The 23,794-nt window shown below is 41.6% G+C and overlaps 1 protein-coding gene across 8 annotated transcripts in view; it reads right to left on the bottom strand.

Annotated features, from left to right (window-relative positions):
* The window catches only part of LOC112550049, a 330,470-nt gene extending 308,474 nt beyond the window's left edge, over nucleotides 1-21,996 (bottom strand). For 2 of the 8 annotated variants that reach the window (XR_003093713.1, XM_025202366.1), the window contains exon 1: nucleotides 20,958-21,463. Coding sequence is in view for 6 of the 8 variants with exons in the window: in XM_025202366.1 (XP_025058151.1) it covers nucleotides 20,958-21,140 (183 nt within the window). In the remaining 2 variants the exon portion in view is untranslated. The other 6 variants (XM_025202363.1, XM_025202364.1, XM_025202360.1 and 3 more) reach the window with 6 other exon arrangements.
* Nucleotides 21,997-23,794: the final 1,798 nt, after the last annotated feature.

Raw genomic sequence — 23,794 nt, 5'->3', positions numbered from 1 at the left:
TGGTGGTTAGATCTTAGAGATTCTATGGCCTTTTTCTCTGGTAGAGAGAGGTTGTTGTGGTGGCGTGTGTTGCTGATTATTTCATTGTTCATTCTTTCCCTGAACTAGTCAATGTAGCGGTCAAAGTTAGGGTTTCGTCCACTGCGAGGTGTCCAATCTGATGTTTTTTTGTAGTTTGTAGTTCAAAGATTTCTGGCCCTGTCTTAAGAATATCACCATCAGCTGCTGATAAAAATACATCTAGTATTTATTACAAAAGTGTTTTTTCATACAGATGCTACTGCACACAGCAATAAGATAAAGATACTGTTCACATAAATATTACACGGGCAAACAGTAATATCAATATTTGGCATTGTTAAGTAACCCCTCTATGAGAAAAGAGAGTATTTGAATCAGAAATATATTTTTATAATGGAATGTCTCTTTAAACATATCACTTTAAGAGAATGTGGTTTCTGGTGACAGTTTCATCTTCAGATTATGGTTTTTTTTTCAAAGTACTTCAAACTCGTTATTCAGTCACTACCCTAGTACTTTTTATGAATTATCAACTGCAAATACATTTTAGTAAGATATACTCCACTTCCATATCACACTATCACCAAATCAAAAGAATGTTCTTGACAAAGTACAGAATATAATTCAAGGGGTATTTTAAAATTTAAACATACTGTACTCTATAAAGTCAATAACAACTCAAAGACATAGCACTCCATTTGTATGTCTTAATTACATTTCTGAGTTAGAATAATATTTTTTGTTTCATTATTATTATTTGTATTATAGGTCATGTCTAGCAGCACTGTTGTGCTCTATAACAGGTGGGGAGGGAGTTGTCACAATGTTAAAGCTGGTGGACTTCCACTGCCACCCAGGTTATGCAGACAGTATACTTGAGGTGCTCCATGTAAGTTTCCTTTCTAGAATATGAAAAAAGTGAACTGTTCCCAGAAGTGTGGAAATTCTTACTTGAACCTGGGAGCTAGAACTTACAACAATGTAGTCTGCATGTACCAAGATGGAACCACAAAGAAGCAAAGGTAGGAAAAGGTCTCTAAAAAATGTTCTTTATCGTGGTAAGGACAGCTGGGTCCCTTAAATAGCCAACCAGCTCCCAAAGAATCCCATGCCTTGGCAACAGGTTACTTCACGGTATGTCCTCCTGTATATTTATTGTGACAGTATGGCTTGAATTTATACAAGGCATCAGGTTGTTCAAGTACCAAGAATGATTACAACCATTTGTTCTTGACAAACTAATCTATTAGGTTTCCCTAGCCCTTGTTTTAATTCATGTTAAGTTTAATTGCTATTTACTACCGTAAAATAACTTACATATTGCTTATTGAAAACCCTGTAGTGCATTTCATCAAGTTACCACTTGACAAGTAGGAAAGTTATGTTTGTATGCATTGATTGACTCCAGGGCAGGGATAGCCACTTGCATGTTGCTAGATGCAAGATTATGAGGTATAACAAGACATATAATGATAACTCGTTCTTCATATAGATAACTATTTGACAATGACTGTTGTAAATTCACTATTCTCCAAAAAGCTAAAATTTGTCATAGCACTATGGAGAGACATCCTACAACTCTGGAGGAACTAAAGACATGGGCAAGCTGGTCACATACTGTCAGACAATTTGAAGAAGACTGGGAGTAATTAGCCTGGACAACATGGACATGACCAGGTGGAGCCAGTTAAACATCCATGCACTTCATCTGTGTCAGTATGATGATAATAATCATTTTGAATGTATATATTGTTATGGTGAGATGATTTCCAGTAAAGCTAACTAGTCTGTTCTCCCCTCACAAGCTTCTGTGGTCAGCAAACATTTTCTTGTATCATCACCACACCAAGGACCACCACACCCAACTGCAGAAAAGGGGAATAGAATCAGAATTGTGACAAATTTATTTTCCATTCTCCCTCCATCACCCCACATCAAACAACACTTCAGAGTCCATTGATGATGTCAGGCAAAAGGTTCCTCTCATTGTTACAGCCCAAACCTCCCCATAATGGAATCTTTGCAACCCAAAGGCCTGTATACCTGCCATGCAACCAGTGCTGATTCCTCCCTGTAAGGCAACCTAAAGCACATGATCCTAGTCTGAGGCACAAAAAGGTTTTACAGGCCCTTTTAGGAATAATGAAGTAGCACAAACTGCACCACAGTTAATTTCTGGACAATACACAATAAATAACTACAGGGCAACACTTGCAGATGTTGGTTTCTCAATAGGATTGGAATACATCTTATGTGCCAGAGGGGACATCTAGACACTGAGGTGACATTGCCCCCCAGTGACCTCCATGTTTTGATGGCATCGTTAACCTAGATAGGGGAGGATATCAGGAAAGTACAAAGATTTGCTAGCGATGACTCCTGTCATTAGTCTCTGATACTAGGAAGCTGTCACAGTGCCCTGCTCTAGAGGCACCTTCCTGGCCAGTCTTATAACTGGTAACAAAAAAGCTCAGAAGAGAAGGCATACCCCTCCTGATCTTATTTTGCCTTAATTTTGCACCTGGCTTTTATCATTAAATCCCAAAATTGTGTTTGTGGGGGGAGGGTTATTGTTTTGACTTTCAAGCTTGATTCCCATTCTTCTTGCCTATGCCTAAATCCTGCACTAGTGTTTTTTACCTTTAAATATATGTACCTTTATCATATAATCAACCCCACTGGAAAACAGAAAATGAGTATTTTCTCCTTTTACTGTTTGAAATATAGACATTTTCTTTTCATTTGCACCCACACCAATTTAAAGCACTTCTGCCTTTATAATTTCACAACTCACCTCCAATGTTCTCCTCAGTGAATCCTCACATTTTCTGTGATCCTGAAACTCATCACTGAAGTTCTGTGTTCCTCGTTGGGTTCATTCTGGGTAGTAATGGCAATCGCAGCCTTAGCAACAGAAGACATTCCACGACACATGCCAAAGCACAGAGTCCACAGCAGGCCAGAGTACACAAACTAATCTTGCTGAAGTTATTGAACAATGTACCATTGGAGCCATCAAGAAACTCCATCTATGTCTTGAGAACGGCAATGGTTCAGCTATGAAAGATGTGGTAGGCTGCATAAGTGGAAGTGACTCCTGGAGCTGTGAATTAATCCTGTAATCCATGGACAGATAAAAAAAATGGTATCTCAGAGAACATTGTGGGTTTTGTCAAGAGGTGTAATTAGCAATTTTTCTGCCTTAGGCAGAGATGCTGTTGAGTGGAGTGCAGCACTACAGGATGCTGCTGGCACCCATTCTCAGTTGGAGCCTGATGCTAGAGCCCCACTTGCCTTAGGTATGTTATTGGTTCTGTCTGTTTTGTAAGAAAACAAATGTAGCAATTATCATACCTAAGAAATATGCACAGAAATTGATTTAGGTGTGCCATAAGGCAGTTCAAAAGGACATGCAAAAAGGGCTGAGTGGAGGAAATGCTGTTCCTTGCATGTTCCCTAGCTTTCATGGGAAGGATTCAAATTCATATGTAGGAGAGGCTGACTGGCTGACATGAGTAATGCTGCTGGTCCTCATGTGGCAGGACCCTTTTGCCAATATTTCCACAGTCCTAATGACCTTGACTGACCCTAACATAACATGAATATTTTTCCTCTGATGTTCTAGTCCCCATACCACAGTTCATCATAAAGATAATGCTTCATCTGTTTCTCTTCTCTGAGGACCCTGTTCTCTAAATACATTCAGGAAACAGATATCTTGGCCCCAAACCCTGAGTCCAATTGGTATAGGCCCCACAGAGGATGAAAATAACATATCCCTACCTTTGTATCTCACCAGTGATGGCTAGGAAATGTTATTTAGAGGTTTGTTCTTGGGAATTGGTTTGTAGGTAAAGTGCATTAGAACAATAGGCCAGGGCAAGGGCAATGGCAATGGCAACGGTTACTTGATTCCTAAAAGCCTGTTTGTGACAGAGTTTCCTTTAATTCCCACTGTGTCTAAAACCAGCAGGCTGGGTTATTGAAGACATGAACACTGTTTCATAACAGAGATAAGGGACTCTGCAGCATTGGCACCAAGTCACAGTGCCCAACTGCAGGGCCCTTGGGATTTCCAGTTTTGGTAAACAGACCAAATTAGGAGGCCTTGTAAAAGCCCAAATTAGGATGTGTGTGTGTGATGGGTTTGTGAAACAAAGGAATATGCTGACATGACAGAACACGGACAGTATGGCGAACCCAGGGCGACCAATCAACGATGCCCAGGAACGAGGAGTCATCAGAGGGAGAGAAAGAATACAAAAGGAGGGATTTCAGAGTAGAAAAGGGCCCCTGGAGAGGAGAACCTGAGGCTACCATGGACAGAAGACACAGTACCAGCCCATCTCACCCACCCCACTGGGCGGGGGTGGACCTTGGCCTCCAATCTCCAGGTTGTTGATATCTGACATTCAAGACAGAACCTCAGGGTGAAGCTTGCATGCTGGCCAGATGGTACCTTCCCTGTGTGAACCTGGGACTGGTAGATGTAGAATTGTTTGCATTATTCTTATCTGCTATCACTGTCTATCAATAAATTTGCCTATTATTGAATGGAGAGGTCATGGTCAGTCTGAAGGTTTTTGGGTCTGCCCAGAACAAGCTATCTGGGTCATAAATCTAGTGACAATATCCTCTAGAGGAGGTAGGTGGAGTAGGTTCAATATTCATGCTAGCACCTCCTCCTGGTATTCTGCTGTGGGTTCCTTCTCTCCTCAAACCCTCTACTTTTCTTCTTCTTCCCTTAGGCCTGCTTCCACATACATAAACGACTGTTAAATAGCTTGGAAAATATCATGCACATGACAACCTCTGAGATCATACCAAGAAACCAGTAAATTTGCCTCCAATTATAAACTCAGTTTACACACACACATGCTATTAGTTTCCCAAACTGGAATCGAGCTGTACAAAATCTATTAGGCCAGGACTGAATCTCATATGCAGCATGTGGGAGGTAAGATGGGTCAAAAGGTAAAGAAGTTTTTGTTTCTTGGACAGTTTCCTATTTATTTTTTGGCTTGTAATATCTCAAAAAAACCTCCTCATAACTAAATGTTTTTTCTCAGTTGGTTTTGGCAAAGACTGACTATTTCCTTTTATTAGATATGGAGCACTGGGAGATGGGTGGGAACCAATCAGTTATTAAAAGTTCTGCATGTCTTCAAGACAAAACTGATAAAATTAAAAATGCAGTATTGGGTAACGTTTTAATGTCTGAAAGGCCAAGATATGCATTTTGCAAATTCTGTATGACTGAAATATACTTTCTGAATTCTACATGGACATGACATCCATTTAATAAAGTTCTCTTGACTCCAATGTAGATTTAATAATGCTTCCTTCAAATTTCTACTCAAAGCTTACTGCCTTGAGTTAGCTTTCCCATGATGGCCTCCTCCCTGGCCTTGATTCCACTGTGTTTGAATATTAATATATCTGAAGAATAGATGGTCATTGTTTTATACTTTACCCCCTCCCCATGCCTACTTCCCATCCGGTGTTTATAGTAATCTGTTCTGTGTTACTGCATTATGTAACTGCTGTGCTTTTTTTTAAAAACTTTTCTGCTCAAAAATAGTGTGGCTGTTACATGCAATTTAGAGTAAGACTGCAGAAGTAACAGTTCTAACCTGAACTTATAATTCTGTGTTCTAATGTCCATCTCTACTTCCCTGTCTTGCACTATCTTACAAAAAAGACTGAATGCAGAGAGGACGAAAGTACCATGTGGTACGCGTAATAAGGAACCCCTCCTCCTGTTACTAAGACACCCACCGTGAGTAAAGGTCAGAGGATCTGGCAGATAAGGAGTTTATTGATGACCCTGGGATGGAGGGGTCAATCAGGAAGCTGGAAGAAGTGCACTGAGTCATATAAGCTCCCTCCTATGTAGGAAGAGGGTGAGAAGGAGCAGTTTGACTTAGCAGGCTACAACAGAAGGAGCATTTTGACTTAGCAGGCTACCAGGGCAAGGCTGCAGTGAAAAACAAACTGCTTGGTGTCTAAGGAGGACTGGAGAGCAAAAAAGACACAGCCAGGGAAACTCATAGTGGAGGGAGAAAGTAATAACCTGAAGTTAAAAGGATTTTGTTTCCAAAGGCAACAGGCTGGTGTTTACATTTCTGTTGGCAACCAGAGGATCAGGTTGTGGCTGTAAGGGAGCGGTACATAGATTGTGACAGGAAAGTCATACCCCAGCCAGGGGAACTGTAAGTAAGAAATGGCAAAGCCCCTGAAGGCTGGGGCTTGAACACTAGACCAAGTCAGAGAGCAGGACCAGAAAGCAAAAAGGGGTCGAGCTATGTCAAGTGCAACCCTGATAAGGACCCAGAAACTCATGAAGGCATCTCCTTAAAGAAGCAGTAGTGTGAGTGGCAAAGGATGCCCAGGCATTACGGGGAAGACAGATAGATCTGCTTGCCTCACAGGGCAGCCATAGACCTTCCCATAAGAACAAACTTAACGTCAAAGACATGGCAGGCAATTAAGGAGAGCTGAAGGCAGGACGAACGGTCAACAGCAGGCATGCGGGCCCACTGATTCTCCACCACCACCACCAGTGTGGGCTACTGTATGCCTTTCCCACATGGGTGCTTTCTATTCTTCAACAGTTTGCATCTTTTAAATCTTTCAAATCTGTTTCTTTAGACACTTGGGTATGGTCATTATGGGGATTTTTTTTTCCAAAATTTTGGGGCAAAATTCAGGAATGTAGCCATTACACATGCATAGCTATTATGCAAGTAAATACAGTATGCCTACTTTGTGATATAAAGAACACTTTTTAATTTACTATAAACAAATGATGCTCTAAGTGATAAAATAGTTATAAGAATAACAAACAATAATTTGATATATATTTATAACTGTAACTCATCAACTATTTTTCTGGGGAATTTTTTAATTACGTTAGACTTGGATTCAGAGGGAGATTTTCTGCCGAAGAAGTCTGGCAGTGAGTACAGATCTACTAATCACCTCTGTGAGAAGACAATTAATAGTTAATGGTAAAGGGGAGGTGTTAACGGTGCGTGCTGCAGTTGTTGATAGAAATTAACCTTATAGACTTCATAGATATTAGGGCTGGAAGGGACCTTGCAAAACCATCCAGTCCAGCCCCCTGCCCAAGGGGCAGGAAGTCAGCTGGGGTCAGATCACCCCAACAAGATAAGCATCCAAGCACTTCTTAAAGGTATCCAGAGTAAGTGCTTGCACCACTTCTGATTTTGAAAGTCTTAGTCTTGATAAATGCAAATTTTAATCTGGATGGATTTAATCTGGATGGGTTTTTAAGCTGGATCATGTTAATAGAAGAGACAGAAGTTCCAATCCTTTCTGCACTATTAAATCAAAAATAGTAGTCATATCTGGGTGACCTAGAGCTAATGTGGACACAACTCTTGTTTCAGCATTTTATATGTATCCATGATTCACTATTTTCAGTTGTTACAAATGGTATTTCTATCATAGTTGATGCTTTTTAAAAGAGAAATTTCTGTAGGCCAGGTGCTTATTAAAAATTAACTCTGGAACTAAAGAACAATTTGTTTATTAACTCAGGCTTTCAGCCCTGATCCCGTAACCCTTATTCAGCAAATCACTGTTTTTAAGTTATGCACTGTGCCCATTACAAGGCTGGCCTTTTAACAGGAAGTATTGCTAAACTGAAATGGAATGGAATTTTTAATGAAAATAGCAGTCATGTTAAAAACATGATAACATGATTATCTATTGGATAACTATTGCATTGCATTAGTTCACTAGGGCTGCTTTAATATTTGTTAAAATGATTGTCCTTGTCCACATTAAGGATCAAATTGTGTTTATGTTGTGCTAGTTCAAATGTGGTAATTAACAGTGTTTCTGATATAATGCACTTTCACACTATAGACAAAGCTTACCAACAAGGAGTAAATGGTGTATATACTAATATATCATAACTATTATGGGGCAGAACCATTGTAGACTTGTGAAGAGAGGAATAGAAGTGGGAGTATAGAATGAAAAAGCAAAAAAGGGAAGAAGGTAAATGAAGTAGAGACTTCATGGCTAGGGACAGACATAATGCATAAACCGGTTTAAGTGATCAGAAACTGGTTTAAACCTGTAACAAAACAGATGTTCAGTATTCATAAATCAGTTTGAAAATGGCTGAAACCGGTTTCAGATAAACCTGGTTGAATGTAGTATCACACGTAACTGATTTGACTTAAACCAGTTTATGCAATGTCTGTCCAAGACCCCTTGCTGGTTTAAGAGTAGACAGGCTGCTCACCACACTCCCCCTCACCACTCCCTGCTAAGTAGGAATTCCCCACTCCCCTCTGCCTTGCTGAGGAGGTGTCTGTGTATTAGCTAGCAGACAACATGCTGGCTATGGTCCATGGTGAATCAACAGATAGAATCAACAGATAGCCGGTAATGACCCTCTGTTGTTTTCTTAATGGGGTGAGTTAGGGGTGATAAACACATTTATCAATTCCCTACTGGGCTAATCAGAGCATCCTGCTGTGTCCTGCCTGGCCCCACCGCCCTTCAGCTCAGTGCTGTGGAAGAAAAGGAGAGCTGCTCTATTTAGCACCCCCTGGCTTCTAGCCTGAGCCACTGCAGGTATGCGCCTCCATTTCTGCGATGTCTGTCTGGTTACAAAACTGATTTAGCCTAGCTAGGTTAGACTAACAAATGAATCAATTCAGGCTCAGGCTTTTTGAATGTCTGTCCCTAGCCCAAGTCTTTGAAGCAGATGTATTGTCCTTTTTTTTTATTTTTGTACAACATCCAGAGTGCTAGCAGCTTGACTCAGGCATTTGGGCACTACTGTACTACAAGTTATTGCTCTTTGTTCCACTTTAAACAGTTTCACAGTCACTTTTTGGTTGTCTTTCCTGAGAACTACATTACTGGAAAATAACTGTATTATGATTATACAAATGCCTAATCGCTGATTGGGTAATTATGGCTGGCAGCAAATCAGCAGAGGGATTCACATGATGTACAGCTACTGGGAAATAATTACAGTCATTACAGGAATGAGGTTCCCACAACCAATCACACTGCAGGAAAATGTGTAACTGAATCAAAAATGAAGAGTTTGTGTGTCAGTAACTACACAGAACCCCAGCACTCTGATTGGCAGGGCCAACCCCATCTTAGCACAATGAAAAATATCCCTGCATCATGGAAACAATCTGGAATAGTGAGTGTTTGCCACAGAGATGATCTAAAAATACACAGTGTGTGGCAATTCAGTGAAAATATTTTGTAACAACATGGATATTGGTCTTCCCAGCTGAATTGATACTGACTGTTTGAAGGCACCGATTTGTTACAAACTGACACTCAAATCTGTGATAGAAACTATTTCAAATACTAAACTCTTGAGGACATGTTTTGCATGACTATGCTCTTTTTGGTGGCACGGCCCCAAAGGAAAAAGCCCTAAAAATTTTACAATAGCAAATAGGAATTCTCCTTTAGTTGAAATGCTAGGGCCATTTTTTTTTTTGAACAAAACACTTTGGGTTCATCTCTGAAGCTTCAAGTGTGCTGTTCAGCTAGCAACCATGATTATGCAAGTAAATTATGCTCCTGTGTCAAGGAGCTCTTCCTGACTCAGGAGGTGCATGGGCCAACCAGAGGTGATGCTCTGCTGGACTTGGTCCTGGCCAAAGGAGACAACCTCGTGACCAACTTAAATATAGTGGAAAGTGTGGGCAACAGTGACCATGAAACCATGATGTTCATTGTCCAACATAAGGCAGACAAAGTGGATACCAGGACTGAAGTCTTGGACTTCAAAAATGCAAATTTCAACAAGCTTAGGTCACTAGTGGGGCAAGTGGTGTGGGACCAGGGAACAAAGGTGAAACATGTACACAAAGAGTCATTGTTCCTTAAGGATATGATCCTTGAAGCACAAAGGAAGTCCATTCCCATGCAGAGAAAAAGTAACTGGGAAGCCCTCTTGGCTAAACAGGGAAATCACAGTCCTCTTAAGAAAAAACAAAGAGGATTATAAACAATGGAAGCTTAGGGCGGGCCCCGAGGAGGAGTATTTCACAGTGGCCTGCATTTGCAGGGAACAGATAAAACAGGCTAAAGCGGTGACTGAACTTAGATTAGCAAGGGTAATCAAGGACAACAATAAGTCCTTCTTTAGGTGCATAAGGAACAGGAGGAAAACAAATGGGAGTGTGGGGCCATTACTCAGCGAGTCAGGAGAGCTAGTTACCAGTACCCAAGAGAAAGCTGAATTCATGAATGACTACTTCACCAAGGGGAAAACCATGCCAGGTAGAGTAGAGGATGAGAATGGTAGGAATAATCTCCTTCCTAATATTGCCGTAGAATTGGTATATGACCAATTAAAAAAATTAGACATATACAAGTCAGCGGGACCAAATGATCTTCATCCAAGAGTGCTGAAGGAGCTGGACAAAGTCATTTTGGAACTCCTAGCGAAACGCTTTCACAGCTCATGGCACTCTGGAGAAGTCCCTGGGGACTGGAAGATGGCCAAAGTTGTGCCCATTGACAAGAAGGGTAGAAGGGAGGACCTGGGTAACTATAGGCCAATCAGCCTAACTTCCATCCTAGGGAAAATCCTAGAAAAGTTCATCAAGGAGTCTATCTACAATAAGCTTGCAGAAGGTAAGATTCTGAATGACAGCCAGCATGGTTTTGTCACAGACAAGTCTTGCCTTATCAACCTCATCTCCTTCTATGACCAGGTAACTTGCCACCTGGACACGAGACAGCAGGTTGACCTTGACTTCCAAAAGGCCTTTGATCTAGTATCCCACAATGTCCTCATGAAAAAATTGGGGGATTGTGGACTTAACTCCAAGACAGCCAGGTGGGTGAGAAACTGGCTGCAGGATAGGACTCAGAGAGTTGTCGTGAACGGATCTGTGTCATCTTGGTGAGAAGTGGGCAGTGGTGTCCCACAGGGGTCAGTACTCGGTCCAGTCCTTTTCAACATTTTTATTAACTATTTGGATGTGGGGGTGAAGAGCTCACTGGCCAAGTTCATGGACGACACCAAGTTACGGGGGAGCATGGTCACACTTGAAGACAGCCTACAGATACAGATGGACTTAGACAGGCTAGCAAGTTGGGCGGACCAGAACCTGATGAAGGTCAACATCAAGAAATGTTAAGTTTTCCGCCTCAGGATGATCAATCCCCAACATACCACAGGCCTGGCAGCACCAAACTGACTAGCACCACAGATGTAAGGGACCTGGGGATAATAATAGACCACAGTATAAATATGAGCTGGCAATGCAATGCTGTAGCCAGTAGTGCAAATAATACTCTGGCTTGCATCAATCGATACATCTCCAGCAAAACCAAGGAGGTGATTCTTCTGCTCTACTCAGCACTGATGAGACCGCAGCTGGAGTACTGTGTCCAGTTCTGGGCACCACACTTTAACAAGGACGTGGACAAGCTTGAGAGAGTCCAAAGAAGAGCCATCCGTATGATCAGAGTCTTACACGGCATGCCATATGAGGAAGGCTGAGGGATCTGGGACTCTTCAGCCTGCAGAAAAGAAGGCTGAGAGGGGACCTGGTAGCAGCTTACCGCTACATCAGGGGAATACATCAAGAGCTCAGTGAACAACTGTTCACCAGGGCACCCAAGGGGAAAACCAGGAATAATGGCTACAAACTCCTCGAAGATTGATTCAGGCTCAACATTAGGAAAAAAATCTTCAAAGTCATGGTGTCCAGACTGTGGAACAAGCTTCCTCCAGAGGTGGTGCAATCACCTACCCTGAAAATCTTCAAGAGGAGACTAGACAGTCACCTTGCTGGGGTCTCCTAACCCCCAGTTATCTTTCCTGCTTGGTGCATGGGGCTGGACCCGATGATTTTCCAAGGTCCCTTCCAGCCTTACAAACTATGAATCTATGAATACATGTAGGTAAATTGTTTATGGCTCTGGATGTGTTACATAATCATTCATACATGCACCTCATTTCACTCTGTAATGAGGGGGACTAGAAAGAACCTACTTTTAATGAAATCCCTACATTGCAATGAATGTTTGTGCTTTCCCTAAAATATTTCTATGCTTGCCCCATGAACCATTCAGACTGTGATTGGGCTTTCAAGCTTCATCCAGTTATTGATCATTTGGCTGAAAAATTTAAAAAGCTGTTCACTCCTCACCAAAACATTTCTCTTGCTTTTTATTTAAGGGGAGAATCATTTTAAATAGTAGTGCTGAGTGCTGTAGTGCTCAGTGCTGTATAGGAATTTACAAAGCCTCCATGGGAGTTCCACCAAGTCTATCCTGTGTGCTGCTTTACTATCTCACCTGGAAAGATCTTAGATGTTGAGTCCCTTCCCATCTCAAACTGCTATCTTATGGTTAAATTATAATGTAGAAATCATGTAGGACCTTATGCTTCTCTTGCTGAGCCATATACATACCATTTATAAGTGAACAAATTCAAAATATGTATTCTTTCACTGTTCCTGGGCATGCCAGCATCAGATTTCATCATACCGTCAAGTAGAAATGGCAACTCAAAACAATCGATAAAACTAGTAACAATGAAAAGCTACTAACTCAGCACTTTGAAGAGGTACTAGGAGTAATAATCACTGGTAAAAGATTTTGTATATTCTCACTGCAATACACAATTAAGGCCAATTTTAGATTCCACTACAAGTCAAGACGTACATGATAAATTTATGTGAGTTGTAGAGTATATTAAACACATGGGAATGATAGAAGAAGGAGAGCTGGCCAAAAAGCAGGGCTTCCAGTTCATGGGAAATTTCATTTATTCCTAATCTTTTTTTCAGTCTGAATCCAATTTTTTTTAATTTCCCAGAGCTAACAGCAGAGGTAAAATTGATCAATATATCAATTTTACATAGCAGCTTCAGAAATCTCCCAGATCTGTGGTTCAAGGACACCAGCACCATACAGGAATTACAAGCTTTGAATCCCAGGTCTGCCTCAGGGACCCTGGAAGCTCTGAGAGCCCTTGCTCCAGTCAGGATTCTCAGGTGTAGCAGGCTTGCCTTTTGGAGGTTGGATTGAGTCCCAGGCTTGAAATCTTGCTGTTTTGATTGGTGGAGCCCATCCACCAATCAGGAGGCAGCAAGAAGAGTTAAGTCATGCCCCTTTCCTGAGGGGAGGGGGAGACGAGCTCCTCCCCACCCCCAACCTGATTGAAGACTGCAACACTCAGGTCCAGAAGACTTCAGGGGCGGAGCCCTGGGGAGTATAAAAGGTGCTGCATGCCCAGCATGAGGGGAACATCCAGGACAGAGAAGAGAGAGGCTTAGAAGAGCTGAGGAGAGCTGCTCAACAGGTGAAGCAGTAACCCAGAAGCACCCCTGAAGACTTCTATCAGTGGGGAATGGCAGACGGCTCCAGCAGCTAGGCTCTCGGTGTGCAGTGTAGTGTCCAGACCCTGGGAGCTGTGTGAGGTGGCTCAGGTCTGCAACCTCTGGTGTGTGGCCAGAGACATGGTGCATGGGCCGGTGAACAGAGCAGGATCTTTGGAGCGCTTGGGTGGCTCAGGTCCTCAACCCCCGGAACGAGGCTGGGAGCTCGGTGCAGGAGGTGCTGTACAGAGGGTCTGGGAGGGGACCGAACCTGGTGCTGCATGAGACAGCCCTGGCCTCCGACCCATAGCAAGAGGTTGAGTCCAGGGAGCCAGACAGTGCTTGGGCTACTGAGCCAGCAGACAGGGTTGAACCAGAGGCCCCAGAAGCCCTGAAGAGCAGAGCCCTGTACCAGGGGACAGCAACCCCCCCGTAAGTCCACCGCAGGCAAGAAAGCAGCTTGGCGCAGAGGACAAGGGCCACCTTCCAGGCCTGAGAGCCATGAGTAGAAGGGAAAAGAGAATTCCCACAGGGAATAGTTAAGGGCTCCTGAAAGTGGAGGTCCCACTGGGAGGGCCCCCCTAAAGTTACCAGCTTCCTTGTAGGGCTTGCGAAAAGCCCAAGGGCATTGGGGTTTACCCGTGAGATTAAGTTTATCTTTGGGGTTCTTGTGCCATAAGTGGTGTGATGTCATGCCTTATATTTTGTGAAACTCTCATGTTTGTAAATTAGTAGATGAGTAGGGTCCTAGAGCTCTGCTGGGACTCCCCATTGCTATTATTTCACCTGTTGTTTATTTGTATTTATTTGAGGCTTATTTATTGTTCACCCATACTTATCTATAGTTTATCTGTTGGCTATCTATGTTTATTTTGAGGTTTATGTTTCACATCAAATACTTACCTGTATCTGGAGCACTGGTGAAAGGTTTTATAGCATTTACCCAGAGGGTATTGTTTATATTATTTGTTTAGATAGATATATTGTACATATGTTTATATCCAGGTCTCTTTTCCTTGTGATAAGTTAATGTAAATAAATTTGTATATAGTTAAGTCCCCTGACTGTCCTGGCCTGGGTCTATAGGGAGGAGGGAAACTGAGTGGTCTGCAGTTTCCCCACAGCACACCTGTCAGCTAACAATTCCCTTCAATTGGAGAAGGGGAGTATATACCAGAGTTACCTGAGCTACACAGGGCTCCCAAACTCTGCGATGCAGGCCTGGGTGCCAGCTCCCACTTAGAACCCATGCTTCCTGGAATTTCATACTATTCAGCCCTGGAGATCTAGCTGGCAGGTCTTCTTCAGAGCCTCAAATCCTGGAGTCTCACCAAATGAACTGCTCTGAGCCTGTGGAGCCACACCTTGCAAGGACCCTGGTTGCAGGACAGACCTGCTATGCAGACTACTCTAGGGCAGAGGACCTTCAGCTCCCAGGTCCCTGGTTCTGGAGTAGAACTGCAAGCAGGCTGCCAAAATCAGAGACTCCGCACTTCCAAGGATCCAAGGTTCAGAACAGATCTGCCAGGTAGACTGTCCCAAGCCCTAGATCCTAGAAGCGCACAATTCTGGTCTGACAGAAAAAACAATAAGGTTCCACCCAAACCTTATCCTGGATACAGCAGACGTTCATGGAAACTGAGATGCTTTAAACAAACATTTTTGGCTCAACAAACTAGCTTTTTTCCAATTAGCTCCCTGCAGGAATCCTAGCAGACACTGGAGCCCTATGATACCATGTGCAAAAGTATGCTTTAGTATATAAAAAGGGAGACATTATGGAGAAAATGAAACTATTTAAAGGCTCTGGTATTTTCAGGATTTCTAAAATAATTTCTCTTCAGATTTCTGAGAGAAATGGCAGATATCCAGAGGAATGCATGGAAGTGGCTTAATTCCTTCCTGGAGGGATGTACTTAAACAAGTCATAATTGGAAAACACATCTCTGCCATTAGACTCTGACTTGAGGAGTCATCCAAGGATGAATTCTTTCCCTGATAATTTTCAGCATCCACAATATAGACTCAAATGCCAGCAATATCCATAAGACAAATGAACTACCTACTGTTCACCACACAACTATGTTACTGCTATGAAGATGTCTCTGGGCTTGGAGTAAACCAGCTCAAAATGAAGAACAGTTAAATAAAACAGAATCCAAGCAAGCCAAAGATGATGCTGTGGACATTGGAACAGTACATAACCATGGTGTGGTCTTCTTTAGTTGAAACTAGGTAGGCAAGGTTTTTTGGGTAGATGTGATATCTTTTATTAGACTAACTTAGTTGAAACTGCACACCCACAGTTGTCCATGGCTCATGAATTCCTGGCTAATGCTAAGCTCTGAAAGAGCAATATACTCAAGTAATACTTTTGTAGCATTTCTATTTGGCTAGGAAACTTCATAATATCAGATGAATACCTGGCCCCAGTTATTCCTGCCTTCATCACTTCTCAACTGGACTTCAGCAATCTGGGCATGAAGCCTTTAGCGCTTAGGGAACTCTAAGTAGTATAGACTGCTGCAGTGCACCTAGTCAGTCACAAAGGCTACCCAAACTGTATCCAAACTGTTCTCTACACTGATTTTCCATAGACTTTTCTACAGAATTTTGATTCAAATTCAAGGTCTTGGTCCTTATCTTTAGGACACACAAAGATGTAGGCTTAGGTATCTGAAGAACCAGGATGAAGATTAATTTGACAACTTCCCACCTCTGGCACAATGGAACTGTCTACAATGGACACAATAACGTCAAACTCAGCTCTGTGGGAGACAGAACCTTCTCAAGGGCCAGTCAGAGACTATGGCGTGAACTCCCCCAGGAACTAAGGGCCACTACAAACCTCTCCACATTTTGTTTCAAGTGAAAGGCATATTTCTTTGACCTTGTCTAAGATAAGCACATAGCAAAATGTAGGTTTAAAAATAAAAAAATCATTTAAAAATTCCATACTAAAAATAAAATATCAAGGCAATGTTCTATCACCCTGCATGTGCCTTTCCCCATAAAAAGAGCGTGAAACAACAAACAGCACATGACAAATGTTAGTAACATTGCTTAAAGCACTAATGTAAGCTACTCTGATACTATGATGATAAACAGAGTATAAGAAAGAGCTTATATATATATATATATATATATGTTATATATATCTATACACACACATACATATACACACACACACATATACCTACACACACACATATACCTACACACACACATATACCTATACACACACATATACGTATAGAATAGAAAAGAATAGAATAATTCTGAATGAATTCACCAGTATGCTCAAAGCATTCACGGTTGTTTCCCCTCAGAGATTGCAGATTAGCAACATTCTCACATACCTTTGAGGTAGAAAAGCATGCTGGGAAATGGCATCCAAATAACAAAATACGTAAAAATGGGCATATCAAACATTGGTAGAAGTACTTTTGAGTTGCAATATAATATAGGTAGCCTAAGTAGATTTATTTTTGCTGTAACTGTGATGTACTCATTTTCAAGCAAATACAGAGAAAATGTTTCACTTTGCAGCTATTTCACAATGGCCTGGGTACAAAGTGAAAATTGAAGGTGTGCTTGAAGATGCACTGAATTCTTTAGTGCACATTTGGAAAATATGGTTTATGGAGGTGTTTCCCTCAATGTCTAAAAAAATTAAAGAGAAGAATTTTTTTCAGTTTAGATGTAAAGTTAGATTACTAAAATTTATATGTAGGTAGGTAGCAGGTGAACTGATTTTCAAAGGCACTGAACACCCATAGATTTGGATGGAAGTTATTCTGATTTCTGCAGATGTGTGTTTTTATGTAGATGCCAAAATCCAGGTGCATAACTTAAGGCACTGAAAGTGAAGAATATTGGTCATAGTGTCTGTGCTAAAAGAGATATGTGTAGGGTCATAATTTGTTATTACCAAAAAGATTCCTCAAAGGCTAAATAAATGCTTTGAAAGATGCTATTCCTCCATTACAAAGTGAAAAGAAACCTCTGTAAAAAATTATGCATCCACACCAGGTAACACAGTGCCAAGGAAAAGGCCACGATCAAGACACCAGTCTAAAAATAGCACATAATCAATTCTAAACCTCATCTGCATTTGCTGGTTAAAATGTGCAGACAATGACATTATGTACTGTACACTCCAAAATTACTGTTTGCCAATCTAGAGTGTTGTGAAAGGTTCCTGATTATGGAGATAGTCCCACATTATTTTATTTGAAACAGAAAGGCCTGTAGGAGTATTGGAAATTGTTTTCCAATGCTAATATTTTACTCTAAGTGATGAAATGGTGTTGATATAAAATAACACCTTATTAAGCTCATACTATAGCAACATTTGTCCCTAATTTTGTCATCATATAAATGACAACTATGTCTTTGCTCACCAAGTAAATTATATTACATAAATAATAGAATCAATACTTCATAATTTTCCACAAAGATCAGAGGTATTGGTTTGCATTGTGTTAAAATAATAAAACATAATTTCTAATATAGTTGTGTTTTAAAAGCCCCTATGTGACTCAGGCTTTGACCCAAGTAAAACATGTAAGTATGTGCTTAACTTTAAGTATGTGAATAGTCTCAGTAAAACCAGTGGCACGACTCATTATCTTTAAAAGCATGTTTTCATGAACATAGGCTTAACCTAAGTGTGTAAAGGACATCTGATGGGCTAGAAAATGCATAGATCCAATGAAAAACACTTTGTGATACCTTTGTAATGAGGGTCCTTAAGGAATTAAAATATGTTTCTCTTAGTAGGTAAGTGATTTGAAAGTGCTTTATTACAGATACTGAAAAGGTAGCTTTGCTGCTGCCTGGGTTTTGATGTAGCTGCCACAAGGGTGGAAGCAAAAGTCCCACTGCCTTCCACAGAAGTGGGCTTAAACCTTAAACATAATGTTTTTTATTATTTGAGTAATATCCTAAATGTCAAATTTTGAGATACCCTGGAATCCAAACATTTAGATAATTTTAAGTAAATTATGCACGTGCTTTAAAATCTCATTGTTATAATCTTTAACATATCCACAAGAGGGGCAGGATTTATTTACAATATCTTTGACATCCGATTAATGGTTAAATAAGCAATTATTTTATTTCTATCCAATTAAAAGGACTTTAGATGATTTTTCCATCAATATTTGAGTCTTGGTTTGTTTTTTATTTCAGAAAAAATATTCTTTTAATATGTACATGTCAATATATTGTATTCTTTTATTTAATGATTTCCCCCTGCATTTTTGGAACAATTGGTTTATTAGACATCAACATCCCAAAGATTTTGGCACTACGGAATAATTCAGATTGTCCTGGGAAAGCATATAGAAAAGATACATAGGGCCCTGCTACTTGTTCAAATTAACACTGGATAAAAAACAGCTATAGAGTCCTTACACATTTCAAGCAGTAACTTTATAGCTGATTGGCTCTTTTCATAACTGGACAGAATTTTTTAGCATGTGACAATTACTTTGCACATATGGCTGGTCTAAATGTATTGCACAATTAACCAGTTAACCAGTTAACGTGTAGCAGGAACTATAGTTAGTGAGATTAGAAATAGCGCAAGACTCTCCACACATATAACCTGAAGGCACTGAAATACCTTTAGCAACAATGGGATCAGAAGAACTGATGCAAGGTAAGGTAAGTTTATACCATAATACATTTGAAAGGCTACAAGTGCAATTTTAATTATATTTTGTTTCTATGCCAAAATTGCTAACAAATATAAAAGACAGAGCATTAGTGAAATCCTACATGTTAATTAGTTATAATATAAGTGCTAGAAAAGATCTGGCTATTTTACCTGCAGTTATATGTTCTATTTGCCTTCCTGTCACCCACCATTGGTAGAACATTAGGCAGGCTGCAAGGCGCATCAAAAAGTAACTATTGAGCACAGATTTCTGCTGATGGCAGGATTTTGAAATGCTCAAGGCACTGGCAGTCAACACGTATGTAAATGACAGCATCAACTCTGTATTTTAATCCTTTTGAAAAGTATTACTGCAAGAATACATTTAAAATTCTGTTAAGCAACATAATGCAAAGAAATGGTTCCTAAAACTGAACATACCCAGCCATTTCCATGTAGTACAGTAATGTGCAGTCATGACATAATTAAATATTCATAAACTCGAGGGAGACAGAAATGCTGTCTACAAATATTAGAATATTTAAAGCCACCATTTAGTATTTTAGGAATAGATATATTCTATCCACTTTTTAAAGCCATGTTCATATGATTGGTGTTTGAAACTCTTTATTTAATTACAACAATAGTATTAAGTTTACAAGATGGTCAAAAAAATCAAAAAGTATGAGGTACAAAACATGTAAATATTGTGAGCTAATAGTCTCCAATAAAAGACAGAACATTTTTTTTAAATATGTATCAGGATGATCCATCTTTGATTATAGAAATATGTGGCCTGACTTAGCTAGTGAATTAATTTATTGCATTTCTGATTAACATTTCTTCATTGTCTAACTGTTCTCGCTCACATTTCTAAAACAAAGCTAACTATGCCACAGTAAAATACTTTATGAAACATGACTCACTTCCAGCACAATGCAACATTCTCTTTTCATTTAAAATGTGATTAAAAATGGTGCGTGCAATATCTAGTCATATACAAATTACCCAGACTTCAATAACATTTTAGTCCTGTTTGCAGCCATTGAACACATGTGGATTACTCTTGGCAAAATTCATCCTAATACTAAAACTTACGCATTTGTCAGCAGTGTGTGTCTGTTACAGACGTACACACACACATTTGTAGCCTTCCGTTTAGTCAACTCACGCTGAGAAAAATTAATGGAAATGAAGACGATGCCTACAGACAAAAGCACTGATGGCTGCACGCTGCTAACGTTATATTATTATTACGACAATATTTTCTGTTCCATTCACTGTCCTTTAGGATTCATTTAGCAGAAGATATATAAGCGCCAAAAGAATGCAATCTGACCCATTTCTGGTTGAACTCAGTCACCCGAAGGCTTTCCCTCGTTACAGTAGTAAGCAGCTGTCCCCTAGTCTACAATGACACAGCAGGGTTGAAGGGGCTGTTTTCCTCACAGGTAACTCGCCCCTTACCCTCAAGTCGAAAAAAACCCATGCTAGGGGAGAAGAGGCTCTCAACACCTACCAAATGCGGCAAGTCGGGGGAAACTTTTAGTGCAAGGGGTTCATCATTTTGCATTCCCCTTCAGCCAAAGGCACTTCCACGGCACTGTCCATAGAACAATGCACGGCAGGTGGAGATGGATGGGCAGGGCAGGGCAGGTCCTCCTCTCCCCTGTCCCTCCACACCTCGGCCCCTTGCCCCTCTCTCCTTTGCCTGCACCCGAGGAAAGCACCTGGCGCAGAGGAGGAGGAGAGCCCGGGGGCTCGCACTTCCCAAAGTCATTCTCCCCGTCCTTCCCCGCAGAAGGGGGCCCCACCCCTCTCGTCATTTTCCAGCTGAGCACAAGGCAGCAGAGTTGATTCAACACAACGGAGACGGCTGGGCTGGGCTGGGCGATGCCCGGCGTTGGAGGCGGCAGACCTACCTTTTTATCTTCTCTCTCGCTGTTTGGCCTCTTCCCCGGGTGATCGCTGGCACTGCTGGCACTTGCACTTTCCCCCGGCTGCTCATCCTGCTGCCGCTGCTGCTGCTGCTGACAGCCTCCGGCCCCCTGCGCGTGGGGGATGGGCTCCGGGCACGGAGAAACTCCCTTCACATCCATCTCCATCTTCCAGTGCGCTGCCTTTCGAGACAAAAGCAGACAGGAATACTTTCCACCGCCCGGCGTCTTGCTAGCTTGCTTTTGGGCTCCCCCCCCTTGTTAAGGTTGGATCAGGAGGCTGTGGCACGCATGGCTCTCTCTGGCCGCCTCTCTGCACCGATCCGGCGCCTGCAATTCTCCCCTAGAGCCTCCAGACTTCTGCATCCAGCGTGTGTCCTTGGTGCTCTGGCCTTCAATCGCCCCTAAACAGCGAAAGCTAACTAAGCAGATCGCTAGCGACCATAAAATCAACCCCCACCCTGCTCCCTCCCCTCCGGCTAATTGTGGGGATTATTTACTTTCTGCTATCTATTCTGTCCCAGGCCCGGGCACGCGTTTTTAGCACAGCCTTTGGGACAAAGTTAACTGGAGGTGGTTGTGGGAGGGAGGGACCGCCGGGCTGCAACACTGCCAATAACCCGGTAATGTCAAGTAAAAGTTAAACCTTCCCCCTCGCCTCCCCTCCCCCTCGCCCAGATCCCAGGCAAGCACGAAAGAGCAAAGGAAAAGAAAGCGGATTCCGACCTGTGTAAGGTACGGGTGGCGAGGAGGAGACAGGAGTGTGACCCGACCCGTGCTTTTGTTTCCACCCCCACCACACACACACACACACACAAGCCTGTGTAGCAAATGTGGTCTCCTTGATGTGGATCTCCTCTCCGTGCTCCGGGTGGTTGTGTGTGGCTGGAGCTCCCTCTCTCTCAGCCTGCCAGCGCCACGCAGCACTGCACAAGGGGAACTGGAGTAAGGAGAAAAAACCAGAGCCAATTCAGGCAGGAAAGCTAAATCAGGACCGGCCACCGGCTCTCCCGGTTTATTAACACCGGGGGGAGGAGAGCATGCAGGAGAGAGAAGAAGAAGAAGAAATCGCGTGGAAATAGTTTAATCAATCGAGCCTGCAATGTACACACAGGATGCATGTGTTCCCTATGCTAATTGCCTGTTCCGGCTGGAAGTTAGACATCGAAAAGGGTGTGGCGGGTGGGGAGCAATCTCATTAAGAAAGGTTTAATTACTAGAGTCAGGCTTGGGATATTGACACTTGATCTCGGCAATTGCTACTCTGGGTGGTTCAGGAAATGAATGGGGAGCTTAGACCTGATCATTCTTAAATCAGGGCACCATCAGGTGACCAGTCTGCACTTCTAAATATAACACCACATTGTCCTGAGGAACTGCTGCTTTGAAAGTTAGCTGGGAACAGCTAGTGAAAGTCTGCAGCTTCCACAAAGATCTATAGGCAGGAGCATGCATGGGTGCACACACCTTACAACATACAATATGTGCTCTAAAAATTTGACAGGGACACAATAAGCAACTCCTTACAGAGCTAAAGCTCCCTCCAGAGGTGGCGCAATCACCTACCCTGGAAATCTTCAAGAGGAGACTAGACAGTCTTGCTGGGGTCACCCCGACCCCCAGTTATCTTTCCTGCTTGGTGCAGGGGGCCCCTTCCAGCCTTACAATCTATGAATCTGTCTATAAAGAAGAAGCCTCATGAGCTTTGTCCTTTGGTAAGTAACTAACTAATACAGTATTACATGGAACCTTTTTGGTTTCATTCTACCCCAAATGGGCTTGTTATTACATCTGCTCTTGCAGGTCTTATTGAAACAACATGCTGGGTGAAGGGCAAGTTTTCAAATGGTGAAAAAAGGCTAGTCATGTTTTATATATGCACATTTAAAAATATCTGAGCATTAAAAAAGTAAATCATCTTTTGGTAAATGTGGGTTTATTTGCTTCTCAGTTACAGGAGCCTAAACCTCCACTGAAATCATTAGAGTTAGAATTCAAAATTGATGTAAATAAAAACAGAATTATACCCTGTCTATTTTATTTTATATCAACTCACTTAAATATAGTGTACATTTTTGCAGGGGAAGGGCAAAGGATTTGAAAGTGTTACACAGTAAACTCATCAGAATACAATGGTAGCTAACAAGCTTGGCTATGGGCTCTTTTGGGGGCATGTTTCCATAGCCATAATCATTCCAAAAAGAGCTCACAGGCAAGCCTCCCAATCCTCCACCCCTCAAACACTTAAAATTTCAATTAAAAACAAGCAAAAGCTCAACCAAATTAAAACACTTCACTATGTACTGTGAAGCTTACTAGAGCTAGGCTTCAGATCTAAATCTGAAGGTGGGGGCCCTTGATCGAGAAATATCTACCACTAATCTTAGACCAGTGGTTTTCAACCTGTGGTCTGCAGACTCCAGGTGGTCTGCAGACTATCTAAAGGGTCTGTGAAAGATGACTGTGATCAATCAAAACTATATAAATACCCACACTTATAATTCAAAGTGGTCTGCACCTCCATTCAAAATTTCCAAAGGGGTCCAACACCTCCATTCAAAAATTTGTAGGGGTCCCCAATATAAAAACACTTTGAAAACAACTGTCCTGTGCATCCCCAGAAACTAACAATACCTTCCTATATTATCTAAGTGGTTATGATGAGGAATAGGGAAAAAGAGGCAATTTCTTAGATAATCATATTCCTAGTCCATTTGGAAATCCGTACAAACCCAGATATTTAAATGGGGACTTTTCCTCCTGTTATCTGTATATATTCATAGTAAAAAGTACATAACAGACTATTGTATTTTAAAATGCCT

The sequence above is a fragment of the Alligator sinensis genome, unplaced genomic scaffold, assembly GCF_000455745.1.
Source record: "Alligator sinensis unplaced genomic scaffold, ASM45574v1 scaffold181_1, whole genome shotgun sequence".
Taxonomy (NCBI): domain Eukaryota; kingdom Metazoa; phylum Chordata; order Crocodylia; family Alligatoridae; genus Alligator; species Alligator sinensis.
The sequence above is the reverse complement of the archived record's forward strand: the minus strand, read 5'-3'. Positions and strand labels throughout refer to the sequence as shown.